Source organism: Phyllostomus discolor, chromosome 14, assembly GCF_004126475.2.
Source record: "Phyllostomus discolor isolate MPI-MPIP mPhyDis1 chromosome 14, mPhyDis1.pri.v3, whole genome shotgun sequence".
NCBI classification, from domain to species: domain Eukaryota; kingdom Metazoa; phylum Chordata; class Mammalia; order Chiroptera; family Phyllostomidae; genus Phyllostomus; species Phyllostomus discolor.
Window position 1 is genome coordinate 14,611,579 of NC_040916.2, and position 17,089 is coordinate 14,628,667.

Consider the following 17,089-nt stretch of genomic DNA (forward strand, 5'->3'; position numbering starts at 1 on the left):
AAGAAAGAAAAACAGATGAAACAAATAGAAAATAACTAGCAAAATTGCAGATTCTAATCCAACCAATTAAATATGAATGGTATAAATTCATTAATTAAGACAATAATTGTCAGAATGGACAAAAAAAAGAAAATGCCAACTACAAAACACTTTAATATGAAGACAAAGGTTGGTTAAAAGTAAATGGATGGAAAAAGATATACCATATAAATACCGCCCAAAACAAAACTGGAGAAATAATACTAATGTTTAACAAAGGAGACTTCAGAACCAGAAATATTATCAAGGAAAAAGAGAGACATTATATGATTTTCAAATAAGACCAATCTAAATGATCCTAAATGTGTATGCATCATGTCATAGAGCTTCGTAATACACAAAGGGAAACAGAACTGAAGGAAATGGACAAGCCCGCAGTCACAGGGGGACACCTCAATACTCCTCTCCCGGCTATCATAGGACAGTAGACAGGTAATCAGTGCGGATTTATAGAAGACTGGAACAACACTACCAACTGGCTTGACCTAACTGAAATGCACAGAATACTGCACCCACAAGAACAGAATATATATTTTTAAAGATTTTATTTATTTATTCTTAGTCAGAGGGAAAAGGAGGGTAAAAGAGAGGGAGAGAATGTGCAAGAAAAACCTGATTGGTTGCCTCTCACATGCCCCCAACCAGGGACCTGGTAGGAAACCCAGGCATGTGCCCTGACTAGGAATCAAAATGGTGACCTTTTGGTTCACAGTCTGGCACTAAATCCACTGAGCCACACCAGCAAGCAGAATATACATTTTTTAAGTGCATATAAATTCACTGAGGTAGACCATAAAACAAACTTTAACAAATGTAAAAGAACAGAAATAACATAAAGTATGCTCTCAAGTCATAACAGAATTAAACTTGACAAATCAGTAACGAAAAGATAACTGGAAAATGTGTAAATACTTAGAATTAAGAAACAATAACCTATGGATCAAAGAGGAGGTCATAAGGAATATGATAAATATTTAACCAAATGAAAATAAAAATACAACATATCAAAATGTATGGGATGCAATTAAAACAGTGTTTAAAGGTAAATGTACAGCAGTCTCAAATAAATGATCCAAGCTTCCACCTTAAGAAACAAGAAAAAAGCAAAAGTACTCTCTTTTGGAAGGGTAACAGAACAGAAGGTGTTCTTTATGTAGAGTGATGTGTGCCACACTAGTGCATCCGGTGTCCACGCTATAGTTAAAATGTGTGCCCTTCATGTATGTACATATTCCCTCAAAATACAAAGAACTATATAAAATAATCATATAAGAGGGCAGAGAATGGATGGAGATATAGACAGACAACACTAATTTTGATAATTGCTATAGCTGGGTACTTAGGAGTTTTTACAAACTCTTCTTCACTTTGAATATTGTTGGAATTCTCAATAATGAAATGCTTTAAAAATAAAAATAAAAAAACACATTGTAACTTTTTGAAGAATTAATGAAGGAGAACAAGTGTGGAAGGAGAGGAAGTAGTCTTAGAATAGAAAAGGAAGAAAAGAGAAAAAAAAACATGGCGTGACATGGAATTGTGGCAAGAATGATAAAGAAAAGAAGCCCATCCAGGACCCACTAATTAACTAGACATAGATTATGAGGAAAATGAAAGGCAAGTACCAAAATGATCCCTAGGTGTCTGGCTTTCAAAGCAAATGAATAGAAGGTAGGGCCTTTTAAAGATCAGAAAGAGAACAGTTTAGAAGGAAAGATCAAACAAAAAGAGTTTGTTTTTTAAAATGGTACTTTTCAGATGTCTATGAGAAAACCAAGTAAAGATATCAAGTAAGTGGATGAGCATACTAGTCTAGAATTCAGAAGAGAGAAATGGACTAGAGACATCAACTGTGGGTTGCTGGACCATACTTGGAAATGTTAATGTAAGCAAAGTACTTAAAATAGTGTATAGTATATAGTGTTATAGAAGGTTCTCCTATTACTGTCATTGTCACTTAATATTTTAATCATCATTCATTTAGGTAATGCCAATGTACCCTTACAATAAATAAGTGACTCACAGCAGGCAGGCTTACTACCTTTTATTAGCGGAAAAATAAAAATAAAAAAAAAAACAGGCTCATCTAGAAAGTGATAATGTGAGAAAAATAAGATTTGACTACAAATTTTCATTTCACCAAAAAATGTCACATCTATTAATCACAAAAGAGTGACAGCAGAAATAATAAAGAATTGATTAAGTCTGACCAGTTTAAATTTCATTCAGAGTTGAACTAAAAAAACAATTACACAAGAATTATGCCTCATATTTAGCTGATCTAAAATTTAAAATGATTAGCATATTACTAATTCTATTTCAGCCTTCAACAATCTTTGAGATATGTTCTAGATTTTTAAAAAAATTTAAACATAGAGATAGATATCTCCAATATTTCCTTTAACGCTGAAAAGAATAACATTATCTTTGAAGACAGCTGAAATGATCATTGACCAAGCCCCCTTAACAAGAAAATTCTTAGGGCCACTCACTTCCATAACAGCTCCATTTCACAGAGAATTTAGGCATGATCGTAAAATTGTGAAAACTCTATTTTGCAGTGATTAAAATTCAAACTAAAAGTGCTCTTCTTGATTCCTTTAGAGCCTTTTTTCTCTCTTTTTAAATTTTTTATAAAAGCTTATTTGAGCCAAACTGAGGATCACCTGGAAGCAAAATCTAACAGAGAGAGAGATGCTTCCCAGAGCCTTCTCTCATACATGATGAATGCAGTCTTGGTCAGCACTATGGCAGGCTCACCTTAGAACTAAGCTATGAAAATATGAGTTGGAAATGGAGGAAAGGAAGGAAGAGGAAGGGAGGAGGGAAAAAAACTCTGAGATCATACTGTGTACGAGGCACTAATTCCTTCATATATAGTATCTGATTACATACAATAACCCCATAAGACAGGTGTTATTATTCTCTCTTTATTTTACACACGAGGAAACTCAGTGAAGCAACTTTCTAAAGTCACAAAGCTGGTAAGTGGTATATACAGGACTCCAATCCAGCTCCAAGGATACAACTACAGCATAAATGGCCCCTTGCCCAGATACTAATTAATTAACCTTCTTTCCTCATAACCAAAAATGTCAGATTTTTATTTCTCAGCTATTTCATTGGATAGTAAACTTATATTGTCTTGGTTTTCAAAAGTTTTCTGAATATTACATAAATAAAACTTTATCTACTTGAGATTCAAATCTTGTTCTTCCATAGCTTACACATAAGAAGGAGAGATAGTGTAGCACGGTGAATGTAGTTAATAGTACTCCATTGCATAGTTGAAAATTGTGAAGAGACTAGGTCTCAAAAGTCCTCATCACAAGAAAAAATATTTTTTATAACTATGTATGGTGATGGATGTATTAACTAGACTTAATTGAGTAATCATCTAATAATATAAAAATATCAGATTATGATGTACACCAGAAACTAATATGCTCTGTCAATTAGACCTCAAAAAGAAAAAAAAAGTAGGAGAGCATTTCAGATCTTGGTCCCTTGCCTATGTCATCAGTTTGGCTCAAATAAACTCATTAACATTTAAGAAAAGAAAAGAAAAAGTATGAGATATGACTGAACACGTTCACTGGCAGATTTATAAAGTACTGTATACATGTTTTTGACCCTTGGTATGGTAGATAAAGTATAATTTTTTAAAATTCTTTGGTGCCCTGATCGAGTGGCTCAGTTAGTGTGTATCATGCCACAGACATCGATGCCTCGATGTCTCAATATCTCGATGTCTCTCTCTCTCTCTACACCCCTCCTTCTTCTCTAAAATCAATAAACATCCTCAGGTGAAAATATAAAAAAATTATTTGGTATAATTTTCCATTTTAAAAATAAATAAATAAAATGGCCATGAAACTCACGTGCACAGAATAACAAGAGAACTAGGGAATAATTCCTGGTACTGAAGACAGCATTTTAATACTCGATCATCATTGTTCTCATCACTCAATCCATCTGCAAAGTTACCAAAAGCAATTATCAATAAGTGTACTAGAAATCTGAGTACCATATGAATAATCTAGGCTGTACTTACATACAAAAAACATCTAAAACAAGCAATGAAAAACCTTTTTAAATAAGAAGAGGAACATAAGACACAGTAAAACAACACCCTGAAAATTTTGGAATAGAACTCAGGTAGCATATAGTTGTGAGTATGAAAAACTGATTAGTCTTCTACTAACATGGATAGGTTATGTCCATCAATAAACTCAGGCCTCCCAGTGCTTACCACAGGCTGTGTTCTTACACTGCCTATACAGAAAGAGGAGGCAGAGTAAACCCACCCCAGGTACACCTCAGCCCAGGCCCTTTGCCTGGTCTGTATTGTGAATAGGGAGACATGGGGGGGGGGGGGGAATAAAACCCTCAATAAATGTGATCAGTAGGTCAAATGTCAGAGTAGAAACCAAAAGCTATGAATTCTAATCTCAATTCAGTCACTTAGTGATTATTAGTAAATTATGATTACGGCGTGCTTAAAATGATCTCAACTTGAAAGAGATCTGTAGAGATCATGAGCAACTCTTCTACCAGCAAGAGAACCACTCTCAAGTGTCTGCTTTTCCTTACTCTCTAATGCAGTAGGACAGGAAAAGGCATTATGGGCCCTAGGCAGAGAACACAAAAAATAACCTTTAACAAATGTTAATCAGTGGCTGATAGGTTGTCCTCTGGCATTCTCCAAGCTTTAAAGCAGGTGGTGGAAGTTTGGTTTTTGTGCAAATAATGCACTGTGCAGAAAACAGGAGCAAAGACAGTGTTTCTCCTAGGACCTTACACGACCTTCCTCAGAACTCCCAGGGTGCTTGTTAATAATACAGATTGCAGGACCACACTCCCAGACCCACCTCTGGATAACAATCTTTGGACCCTGGACCCAAAGACTGATTTCAGCCCTTGGGGAATCCCTTACACACGACAACTCAAAACATAATGGCCAATGAGCAATATTCCTAGATTATAACGTTTTTTTTTTTCCTTCAAATTTTAGCCTGTATTACTTAATCCTCTAAACATTCGAATTAGAAAACTCACTCATTCCTACAATGAATACTTTTACAGGACTGAATCTGTGCCAGGTCACTGCACTACATAATTGGAGATGTAAAAACAAACTCTTCAGGAGCTCACAATCTCATCATGAAGTCTAGACAGAACGCAGCTGATCTCAGAGCATGTGCCTGGAAGGTATTTAATTCAATTCTTTCACCAGACAACCAGTGAGCCAACCAAACAGACATATATTATTGCAAACAATTTTCCTTATTTTAGCTCACAGAGTAAATACCACAATAATGCAAAGTAGAAAGCTCAAAATCATGAGTTAACTTTAAACAACTCAATTCAGCAGACAGGAGGAGGTTTAAAAGTTATAATGCACTGCTCTAAAGGTATCAGATTTCAAAAATATGTTTGATTACTTTTTGTAGGATACACAGGACTGAAAAACACACTTAAAACTACAAGAATATTCATGAAATATTTATTCAACAAATTTTTTAACATTACATGTCATTAACATTTTTCAAAATATAGTAAGCTCTCATATGTCTATAGAATTACATGTAACCTCTTTGTTAGTGAAGTTTCAAATTTTTTGCTGTATAAATGATGCTGTGACGAACATTTTTATACAAACCACTGTAAGCATCTGTGATTATTTCTTTTAGGTGTATTTCTAGAAAGAGAATGATATCTTTAGGCTTCTTGATACACACTGATAAGCTGTTCTCCTAAAAAGTTACTAACTTATATTCCCAAAGCACTAGAGCAATGTAAAGTGTTTCTTGCAGATGTTGAGAAAAAGTAACTTTTTAAATTTAGAGGCAATAAAAAGAAATAAAGAAAAAAGTGAAAGATAAATCTAAAAATTGTTATACATAAGAAATTAACAACATTAAAATTGGTCATCAGACAGGAAACTATATGCAGTGACCAAAGGACTGACTAGCTAGCTGTATTTCTTCCTTTTGTGAATTTCCTATTAATAATCTTCATCCATTTAGGGGAAAGGGATATTTAGTTTTTCTAATCAACCTGTATAAGCTTTTCACATAACAAAGACATGAGAATTATAACCTATTTCAAGCCATCAACTATTAAGTACTTTATATATTATCTGACATAGAGAACTATACAAATACTCTATCATTGTACCTATAACCTTATAACTAAAAGCAGTTTCAGTGATTTAACAAAAACAAAATCAAATAGTAAGATTTAAAGTGAAACACAGATTTCCAGGAAGACACAGACAAATTGAAACAACACAGAAATCTGAGACAACTACTGTGATTTATCCTCCTTAATCATCAAAAAACAGACTAAAGAAGTCAAAGCAGCAAAAAAGCACATGAAAATAGAAAAATCAATGGAACACTATAAGCATCTAAAAATAATAAATGTGCCCTGGCCAGGTAGCTCAGCTGGTTGGAGCATCGTCCCAATGTGCCAAGGTTGCAGGTTCAATTCCCAGTCAGGGCACATACAAATTTCAACCAATGAATGCATAAATAAGTAGAACAACAAATCAATGTTTCCCTCTGTCTCCCTCTCTCAAATCAACTTTAAAAAATAAAAGTAAATAAATAAAAATAAAAATGTGGCCAAAATAACTATTCTAAAATAAACTCTTTAACGCAATTTTCAAAGCTAATCTACTGAAGGAACACCTATCTAGGACAAATGCTTCATCTCTCTGTGTCTCCACCTTCTCGCCAGTATGATGAGGCTGATGAAAGTGTCTTCTGCAGGACTGTAGGTCTGAATGAGATATCAGCCGTAAAGCATTTGGAAAAAGGTCTGGAGAATAATGGCCATAAAAGTGTATGTATTATTATCATAATTATCTATATTATTATGTAATAAAATATAGTTTGTATCAACAAACTGAAAAAAGGATGAAAAAAGCAAAATTTCTACCTCTTTTTAAGGACTAGGGCTTTACTGAAATAATGGCTTGAATTAAGGGTTAATTTGGTTAATTATGTAGTTGTAAAAAAAATATCTTATCTGTTAGCAACACATACTGAAGTATATATAGGTAAAAATGATACGATGTGATATTTGGAATTTACTTCAAACCACTGCGGAAGTTCCAGGAGTTGGGGGAGAATAAAAAAGGGAGATGAGAGAATAAACAAGAATGGCAAATGTTACTAATGACTGAAAATGAGTGATAAGTACAAAGGGGTTCATTATATTATTCTCTCTCTCCCTGCATTTGATATTTTACATAATAAAAAAAGACCATCTAAGGTGTTCAATTTAATGTGTTTTCAAATACTTTAATATTTTTAACTCTAGTAAGTGATATTTGTGGTTTTCCTCTAAAAACTCTACAAATCACATGAAGTTCTTACTCAGAATACATAACTATTGTAACTGGAGTATACTGAGAGCTACTAAATATTTAAACATAGAAGGAATGAACGAATGGTGGAAGCTCTTTTTCTTCAAATGCATAAGACTAAGCAGCTGTGCCAAAATCCCTCTCAGCACTAATACGATAATTATATTCATCTGAGGCTGAATTCTTTCACATCTTACAGTGAATATGGGCACTGTAGATAACATAAATCCATGATATTTAAAACAGCATAAATCTACATATATAAATAATTCTGAATTGAGAGAAACAAAGTTTTAAGGAATTAAATAAATCCTCTAAATGGATGTATAAACTCCACAGAGGCAACAGTGTGGCTCGACAGTTTTTTTTTTCCCAAGAAAGTTATATAACACATAAAGAGCATACTTAGGTTCTAAGACCAGAGTGATTTAAAAAGTGAATTAAATTAATATGGGAAAAGATGAAATCAGGAGAAAATCTATAGACCTTTATTATAAAAACCCCTCCTTGTTACAGAATCTGACAAACTAGAGGAAAACAATGCCTGCCTCTGCACTACAGTCACTACATGTAGTGATGGATTAGAAACTTAGATCATTTATGGGTCTCGTCACTCAATGGCGGTATTCTGAAAAAGAATCCAATGTAGTGTTATCATATACAACTATGCACACAGAACTATAGTCAGTATCTGTGAAATACAGACGTGAAGTCTAGGAGAAACATAAAAATAAAAACCAAAAACCCCCAAACCAAGCCTTATAGAATATCCCAACCCATCACTATGACCTGCCATTTCACATTTCAATGGTTATAAATTTTCCATAAGTTTTTCATCATTTCCCTCCAATGAGTCAGTACCCAAACAAATCTTAATCAGGAAGCACAGCAGGAGAACAATACTTACAAAGTTTCTGAGATGCAAGTTGTATGGACTGACCCCATAGTTTTTTATCTTGATCTCTGAGACTGTCATTGATAAAACGGACCGCAGGTATGGCTTTGTGCTGGGCATATTTCAGTAGTTTTCCTGCCTTCATACGATCTAGCTCTTGTACCACAACCCAGGGAATTATTAACACAAGTCTGTCAAAGCCTAAAAAATAAATAAGATGTCTCAGAAATCAACAAATATCTAGAGCTACTAAATCTAACTGATGTTGGAAAATTGAGTTATAAAGTAAGTAATACAAAATCTAAAGGAAGAGATAATACATACAAAATGAAAATTAAAACCAGATGTGTCACAAGAATGTCACAACAATAAATATTATTGGAGATCAAAGAAAGTCAGCTTAGATAGCTAGGTTGACCTCTGAAGGCTGTTTTATTTTCTTAATCCATTATACAAATATATTTTATAAGTACCTGGGATTTCTGTTGTCTTCAAAATTCTAACAAATTTGAGATGATTCATCAGAATATTTGTATCAATAACAATTAGAAGTTGTTTGTCTGAAGCTGTATTTGCTAAAGAAAAAGAGCAAAGTTAAAATTTCATGACACTTGGTAACAGACTTCTTTCCTAACTAAATTTTGACATGATACAACTTTAATAGCACTCTTAAGAAAAGGCAGTCCTTCAGACAACAAAAACAAAAATGCATTTACTCCAGTTCCTAAGAGAAAGAACAGTAATAATGAATTACCCACCAGCAGAATATTATGAATTGCTCACCAGTGGATTTAAATCATAAACTGACTTTTCCCAGCAGTAAACTATGTTGCCAAACTGTCTTGCCTCACTGGTAGTTGTGCACTTAGGAATTATAAGCTAATTTTAATATACTCTGAGTGAAATATGATTGAAAAGAAAAATATATGTAAAAGAGAGAAAACAGGTAATACTAGCACCATTATTTTATGGTACTAGTGCGAGAATCAGGTTAATGCACATGAAAACAGTAAACTGAAAAATTCAGTGTGAATATAATGCAGCATTACTATTCTTATAAATACAATTCAAAAGAGTATACTAGCAGATTTTGGATAATATCTATCATTATCTTCTCCCACTAGTAATGATGATCAAATTTTTTTTATATAAATGAGAAATCCAGGCATATAATACCTTTGAGCAATCTGCATTATTTCTGATCAGTGGTTTGGTTAGTTGAAATTGTTAAAAGCGATGATTAAAAGCAGAAACAAAAGACAACTCATAACTCTGATTACTGCCCCTTGGCAAAAAGAAAAACAGAAAATATGTCTGCCTAATAATGTAATATATAAAAACAAATAATGATAAGACAAATATATAGCTACTCCTATAGCTAAAATACACCAAACTTTATTATTTCCAATGAGCACATTTTAACCTTCTTCTAAATATCATAAACACTGCATGTTGACACATTCATTCTTAAGAAAGCACAGGACACCCTAGACATTGTCATGTGCAAACAGAGTATACCAGCAGAGCAATGCACATCATCTTCCACCAAGTCTATCTCCATACTGGACAGCTCTCCAGGAGGGGGAACCACGGGCAAGTCCACACTTTTCCCCACACGTGCAGCGTGAAGCTCTTCCACTATCTGCATCTAGATTGGAAAAGACCCGCAGTAAAATATTGTTCAATTCTTTAGTCTGAAGATTAATAAGAAGAAAGCAATTAAGTGAAATAGTTTGTGGAAAGAAAAATATTTACAAAAATATTTTGGTAGCATGGTAAAAGAATAGACTTATAAACATACACAGTGTTTTTAAATAGCTCTTCTCTTATTACTTTAGTAACCTTAGCCAAGGAAATTATTTAACTACCCTGGGTCTCAGTTTGTTCATCTATAAAACAGAAATGTTAGATATGCTTTCCTAGCAGTATTTTGTGAGGATTAAATGAAATTATGAGATACTGTGAAGCTCCTCGCACAGAGCCTAGTGTGCAGTAATAGACCTTCAAATTAAATTAATCCTTATCCCCACTCTCACTTCACAGTAGTTTAGAAGCCAAATATATTTTTATCTGGATGATAAGTGTTCTTATTGAGATTTCTAAGGTTGTTTATGAACCATCAAAAACTCAAATCCAAATCTAGCTTTAAAGCAGAGGTGAGAAGTCTTTCTTCTATCAAGGGCACATACCCACAAAACAGAACAATACAACTGACTATCACAAATAAAAACTTGTCACAATCAATATGGTTTTAAAGTCTTCTTAAAAATAGAAAAATACAAAGTATTCTATAAATCTAATTTTAATTCAGGACCAGTGAACATAAAATTCTATGCCATAATTCTATGAGGATCAATCAAGAGATTCTAGCTGGGAAATGAATGATGCAGCAGGTAAAAAATATAACACTCTCTCTCTCTCTCTCTCTCTCTCTCTCTCTCTCGCCTTCATTGAATAATATTCTCATCTTATTGCTGATTAGAAAAAATGGGCCAAAAAACATATTAGTATCAAGCTGCATTTTGGCAAGTCCAGGCATAAGTGTGCAAATGCCTGACAACGTTAAATCAAAATTTATGTAACCTGTGGGCCATGTGCTCCATGCTCATCAAAACATATAAGAAACAAAGGCAGAAAGGTGATCAAGTAAATGTAAGTACTTTTCCAAATAGTTTTTCATGACCTAATAAAACTTAAGTATTGATTTAAGTACAGATATCGGTGTTATTTTCATATTACCAAGGTTTTTAAAGTCATTATTTTTATTGAAATGGGAACTGTTTGACTTAATTTCATTAACAATATTCAACATAAATAAGTATAGCATTAACCTCTTCATCTGTATCTTGAATAATTTCATATGACACTGAAGAGCATCGTGCTTCAAAAACCTGAAAAGAAAAGTGATTTTATTAGTTTAGAATGAAGCATACACCCACTGCGAGGTCGTTCAACCTTGGCAGTAAGGGCACTGTGGTCGGATAATTCTTTGTGCTGGGGCTGTTCTGTGCACTGTAGGATCCTCAGCTGTATCTCTGGCCTCAATCCACTAGATACCAGTAGCACACCCCCCTCCCAATCTTCACAATCAAAAATGCCTCTATCAAATCTATGCCAAATGCCCCTGAAGGGGGTGAAATTGCCCCCAGATGAGAAATTGCCCCTTAACTAGAAAAGCCTCATTCTTTTAAGTCATGAAACAGAGTACATAGTCTTTAGGATTTACTCATTCACATATTACTAAAAATACTCATATTCGAAGAATGAAACTACTGCACATGCCTTCCGTAAGAAATAGAGAGAACCATGCAAAGGCAAACGAGCTGGTCTTTGGTGCTGGGAAGTTCGCATCCAGGAGTAACTGAGCCATTTCTAAAAGTGAAATGACATGACAACAAAGGGACCTTGAAGGTTATAATATAACTGAGGGGGGAAGGCTGAGAAATGTGTAGTTAATACTGTCTTCTGGCAGAGTTTGAAAATCTCTGCACTAATCCCATTTTTCACTGGCACTTTTGCTGAATGGATGAGACCTGCCTGGCCCTCTGTACAGATAACAGGGAACTCAGCAAAAGCCACTACTGAACCAAATCATCTTCTGAGAAGTCTCCAAGATAACACCAAGCTCACATGCATATTCTAGGAAACTATATAGGGTATAAATTACATTGCTCTATTGGGAATTCAATTTCCACCCTAACGTCCCAACACCAATCTTCCACCCTAACTTCCCAACACCAATCTTCACACGATATAAAACTATACACATCTCACACGTAGGCCTGTTATAGCTTAACATTCCAGGATTGAGGATTTTACATTGCCTTCTCTACCTGACATTAAATCTCACTAGATCTTTAAGGTTTTCTTCAACTAAGAAATGCCTAGAGAGCTATAGATTATTATCAGAACTCCCTACAACTCTTGACATTCAAAGTCTTCTTATTCTTTTTGCTTAGGTCAGTGCAACCCTACACTTTCTTGGACCACAGGCCACTTCCAATGACTTCAATAAATTTTATATCACCCCAAAATTCAGAAAAGTTCATGTCAATTGTCCCTGAAAACTTCCTCCCTATTAAAAAAAGTCTTAGTAGGCATTTAATTGCCTTTCCCTACCATGCTTCATTAAATACCTGGACTGGGATAAAGCCTGAGGAGGACAAAGGGAATATCAGTAACAAGGGTAACAATGGTCTTACCTATTGGAGTGATTCAAAACTGGGAACCTGATTATGCCACCTCCTTCATTACATTTCAGTGGCTCCACACCACTTACAGGATACAAGATAAAACTTTCCTCATGGAATACAAAATAATCCCTTGTCCAGACCCTGGCTTCCTCTCCTCCTTCTCCTCCAACAGACTCTCTACACATCTCACCTGGAGTGCCCACATCCGCCCTTGCCATGAAACTTTACAGCTCCGTGCCACTGCACACACCGGGCCTCCACCCTGGCAGGCCAGCATTTTCGGTCCTGGCTCTCTTCACCCTTGAATGCCAAGCCAAAGAATCTCCACTTTCGTGAGCCCTTCCTCAAGTTACCCCCAAATTTATCCTGACACCAGCCCAACTCTTAGAGCTCCATCTACACTGCAATTGTATTTGCTTACTAATCTGCCTCCCTGCGAACTTCTTGAGGGTAAAGATCATCATATTCACCTAGAAACGTATCTGATATATGGCAGGTACTTTTAATTAATGTTTGATAAACTGATGAACTCCTACCTCACAGACTTGTAAGTACTGAGTTTGAAAAAGTGGCACGATCCCAATGTTCATAGCAGCACAATTTACAATAGCTAGATGCTGGAAGCAACCTACATGCCCATCAGTAAATGAATGCATCAAAAAACTATGGTACATTTACACAATGGAATTCTATGCAGCAGAAAGAAAGAAGGAGCTCCTACCCTTTGCAACAGCGTGGATGGAGCTGGAAAACATTATGCTTAGCGAAACAAGCCAGGCAGTGAAAGACAAATACCATATGATCTCACCTTTAACAGGAACCTAAATAACAAAACAAAGAAACAAGCAAAATATAACCAAAGACACTGAAATAGAGGACAGGCTGACGGTGACCGGAGGGGAGAGAAGAGGGAATTTAAGGGGACAGTGGGAAGGGTTCACAGGAATAAACTTAAAGGACACATGGTCATAAACTAAGGGGAGGGTGGTAATGTGAGGGAAGTGGGGAAGGTGGGAGGGGGGACTGGATTGGGAGTAAAAAGGAGAAAACTGTATTTGAACAAGGATTAAAATAAAAAAAAAAAAAAAAGAAAAGAAAAAGTGGCATGAAAGCCATGGTTTCTAGAACCCTAACTTGCAATACTGGGAGTGGGAGCAGTCCGAGAGAGGTCTGTATCACGGGGCTGTAAGGCCTAGGCAACGAAAGGAGTTATTTTCACTTAGGAAGGCACAATGGGACTATTAAATCCAGAAACCACAGTTATTTCCTTGTAAAGTACAATAATTATTTTAGGGAAATAGTCATCTACTGAAAATTTGTGAGGAAAAAAGAACTAACATAATATTAAGATGATTCTCTACCGTCTACCACGGGCTGAAGATAATGTGCCCAAGATAAGAACAATATTCACCGGCTGTGCCTGTGTCTAAATGACTTGGTCAGATAAGGCTGCTATCAAAGGAACAGTTTATAAAGAGCTTTCACTCCAGTAACTGACAAGTAATCATGCAAAAACTTCTTTCCCTACAACTTAATATTCATGCTCTGTACTTCTTTAGGCTTGTGCAGTAATTCTGAAGAGACCAAAAGTAGCCATAAGAAGCACACAGGCTTTTTCATACTGTTCCTTAGATGTGCGGCCCAAGGGACTACAAAGCAGTGATGGTCACTGAACACACTGGCAAGCTCAGCTTCCTTTCTTTTACTTTATTCTAGGAAACTGGTTATAACACAAGAAATCTGGAGGTTTCTCCTCTAAGAAAGCAATAAAGATTTCTGGCCACGAAGTCAGTATAGGTGAACATGGTACTTGCCTCCTCCCACAACCACATCAAAATTACAACTAAACAATAGAACAGTAAGCATTCAGAACCATTTGAAATCTGGCTGAATGGAAGTCCTACAGCTAGGGAATTAAAGAAGCCACATGGAGGCTGGTAGAAGGGGAGGAGATGTGGAATCGGCTGGTCCCACACCTACCAGTGCCGGGGGAAAAACTGGGAGGGATATCATAGCTGTAAGGTTCCCTCTGAGGAGTGAGGGGTCTCAGCCCCACATGAGGCCCCCCAGCCCTGCATTCTAGCACCAGAAAGAGAAGCCCCCTAGCTGTAAAGACAAGCAGCGACTGAGGCTGAGGGAGAGGAAGGCTTCTGGAGTCCCAGGCAGTTCTTTTTAAAGGGCCCATGCATAGACTTACTCAGATTCACTCCCTCAGAGCTCCAGTGCAGAGGCAGCAGCTTCAAAGGCACCGGAGACATATGGGGAAGAACTGAACTGTCCAGCATTGGGCGAGAACTGGGGAGGCAGCTTTCTCCCAGACAGAAGTGCTGGTAGAGGCTACTGTTCCTTTGATGAGCCCTCACCCCAAATAGCCTGCAGGCAGGTACCATATCTGAGACTCCATCAACTTGGCTCATACTGTTTGCCCCACTCTGGAGATTCCTTGAGGCCCTGCTCCACCTACTTTCGGCGCCAACAAGCTATTTCCAGTGAATTCTCCATAAAAATGGCCTGTCTCATCTCATGCCTCAGATTTCCCTAAAATCTCTTCAACAAGCACAGCATCTAACCTCAGCGAGTCCCGTACCTCTCACTTACCAGTAAGTGGTCCTAGGCCTGGTCCTAGCAGCAGCCAGCCTTGGTTCACAGACAGCTTGGCCTTGCCTGGACACCTCTCAGCCCAACACAAGTAGCAGCCATCTGCAGATCACTTTGCATCTCATGGTGGCTGGCCCCAGGCAGAGGTGGCTGACCTTATCCTGCACTTTTTGGGGGGCACCTGAGCCAGTGCACCCAATGGACAGCTTCAGACCACACTGAAACACAACCACCCCACAAGCGACACACTCAAAGGGCAAATTCAGCAGCCACCAGAGCCCTGTTGAATTAAGTCCTGTTTGTGGGGTGGGCCCCAGCATGACTGATACTCTGTGGCAGTCAATGGTCACAGCCAGTCCTTGTAGCTGATCAGCCTGGGGGTAAATCCCTCCCACTAACAGGCCAACAGCAGTCAAGGCTCAACTACAAGAGGAGGTGTACACAGCCCATATGGGGGGCACACCTCAAATGCCCTGCTCAGGTGAACAGGGAGGCTAGGCCACTGGACCCTACAGGACACCTACTATATTAGGACACGCTACCAAGCCTGGGAGATGCTGCAGCTCTACCTACTATATAGAAACAAACACAAGGAGGCTGCCAAAATGAGGAGACAAGGAAACATGGCCCAAATGAAAGAGAAGAACAGATCACCAGAAAAAGAACTAAACAAAATGGAGACAAGCAATCCACCCGCTGCAGAGTTCAAAACACTGGTTATAAGAATTCTCAATGAGCTTAGTGAGAACCTCAACAGCTTAAAATAGATCCACTCAGAAATGAAGGATACACTAATTAAAATAAAGAACAATCTATAGGAATCAACAGTAGAGTGGATAAAGCCAAGAATCAAATCAGCAATTTGGAATATAAGGAAGCTAAAAACCACCAATGTTCAGAACAGCAAGAACAAAAACAAATCCAGAAAAATGAGGACAGTGTAAGGAGCCTCTGGGACAACTTCAAGCACACCAACATTCGAATCGTAGGGGTGCTGGAAGGAGAAGAGAGAGAGCAAGAAATTAGAAACATTCGAAACAAAATGACAGAAAATTTCACTAACTTGGTGAAGGAAATACACATACAAGTCCAGGAAGTGCAGAGTCCTAAACAAGATGAACCCAAAGAGGCCCACACCAAGACACACCATAATTAAAATTGGAAAAGTTAAAAGACAAAGAGACAGTCCTAAAAGGAACAAGAGAAAAACAATTAGTTATCTACAAAGGAGCTTTCATAAGACTGTCAGCTGATTTCTCAACAAAAACTTTGCAGGCCAGAGGGGACTGGCAAGAAATACTCAGTGATATGAAGCAGGAACCTACATCGCTCTACCCAGCAAAGCTATCATTTAGAATAAAAGGACAGATAAGAGCTCCCCAGACAAGAAGAAGCTAAAGAAGTTCATCATCACCAAACCAGTATTACATGAAATGTTAAGAGTTTTCTTTAAAAAGAAAAAAAAGATAAAAATGTTAATGATAAAATGGCAATAAATACAGATCTATAAAAAACTGAATCTAAAAAACAAAATAGGCAGAACAGAAGCAGGGTCATAGATACAGAGCACATTTTGATGGTTGCCATATGGGAGGGGAGTTGAGGAAGGTGGGTGAAAATGATGAAGGGATTAAGAAGCACAAGGTAGTTGTTACAGAACAGTCATGAGGAGGTGAAGTATGCATAAAAAATATAGTCAATAACATTCCAACAACTATGTATGCAGCTGGGGTGATCATTTAGTTATGTAATGTCTAATCACTGGGGTATACACCTGAAATTAATATGATAATCTGTGTCAACTGCAATTGAAAATAAAAATGATATATAAAAATAAAGAAAAAGGAAAGCAAAACAAGAACAAACTCAGTTCTTTTCCTCTTTGGAACCCTTTCAGTACACTGAATGAACAGTTCTCTCTGTCTCAAGCTCTTCTGGCCTCCCTAGTTATTATCCCTCCATTTTAAACTACCATAGCAAGTGCTTTAC

At 36.8% G+C, this 17,089-nt stretch overlaps 1 protein-coding gene and 1 non-coding gene across 5 annotated transcripts in view; one reads left to right on the plus strand and one right to left on the minus strand.

Moving 5' to 3' along the window:
- SWT1 (SWT1 RNA endoribonuclease homolog) overlaps positions 1-17,089 on the minus strand; it is an 81,463-nt gene that overhangs the window by 51,421 nt on the left and 12,953 nt on the right. For all 4 annotated transcript variants that reach the window (XM_028530629.2, XM_036014997.1, XM_028530627.2 and 1 more), the window contains exons 6-10: positions 11,141-11,200; positions 9,828-9,957; positions 8,783-8,884; positions 8,322-8,510; positions 3,921-4,014 (exon numbers count right to left, since the gene is read on the minus strand). In XM_028530629.2, the coding sequence (XP_028386430.1) occupies positions 3,921-4,014; positions 8,322-8,510; positions 8,783-8,884; positions 9,828-9,957; positions 11,141-11,200 (575 nt within the window). The remainder of the gene's footprint in view (positions 1-3,920; positions 4,015-8,321; positions 8,511-8,782; positions 8,885-9,827; positions 9,958-11,140; positions 11,201-17,089) is intronic.
- Positions 4,275-4,406, plus strand: LOC114512217. The gene has a single exon (XR_003685792.1). It is a non-coding gene; the product is annotated as a small nucleolar RNA SNORA51 (small nucleolar RNA).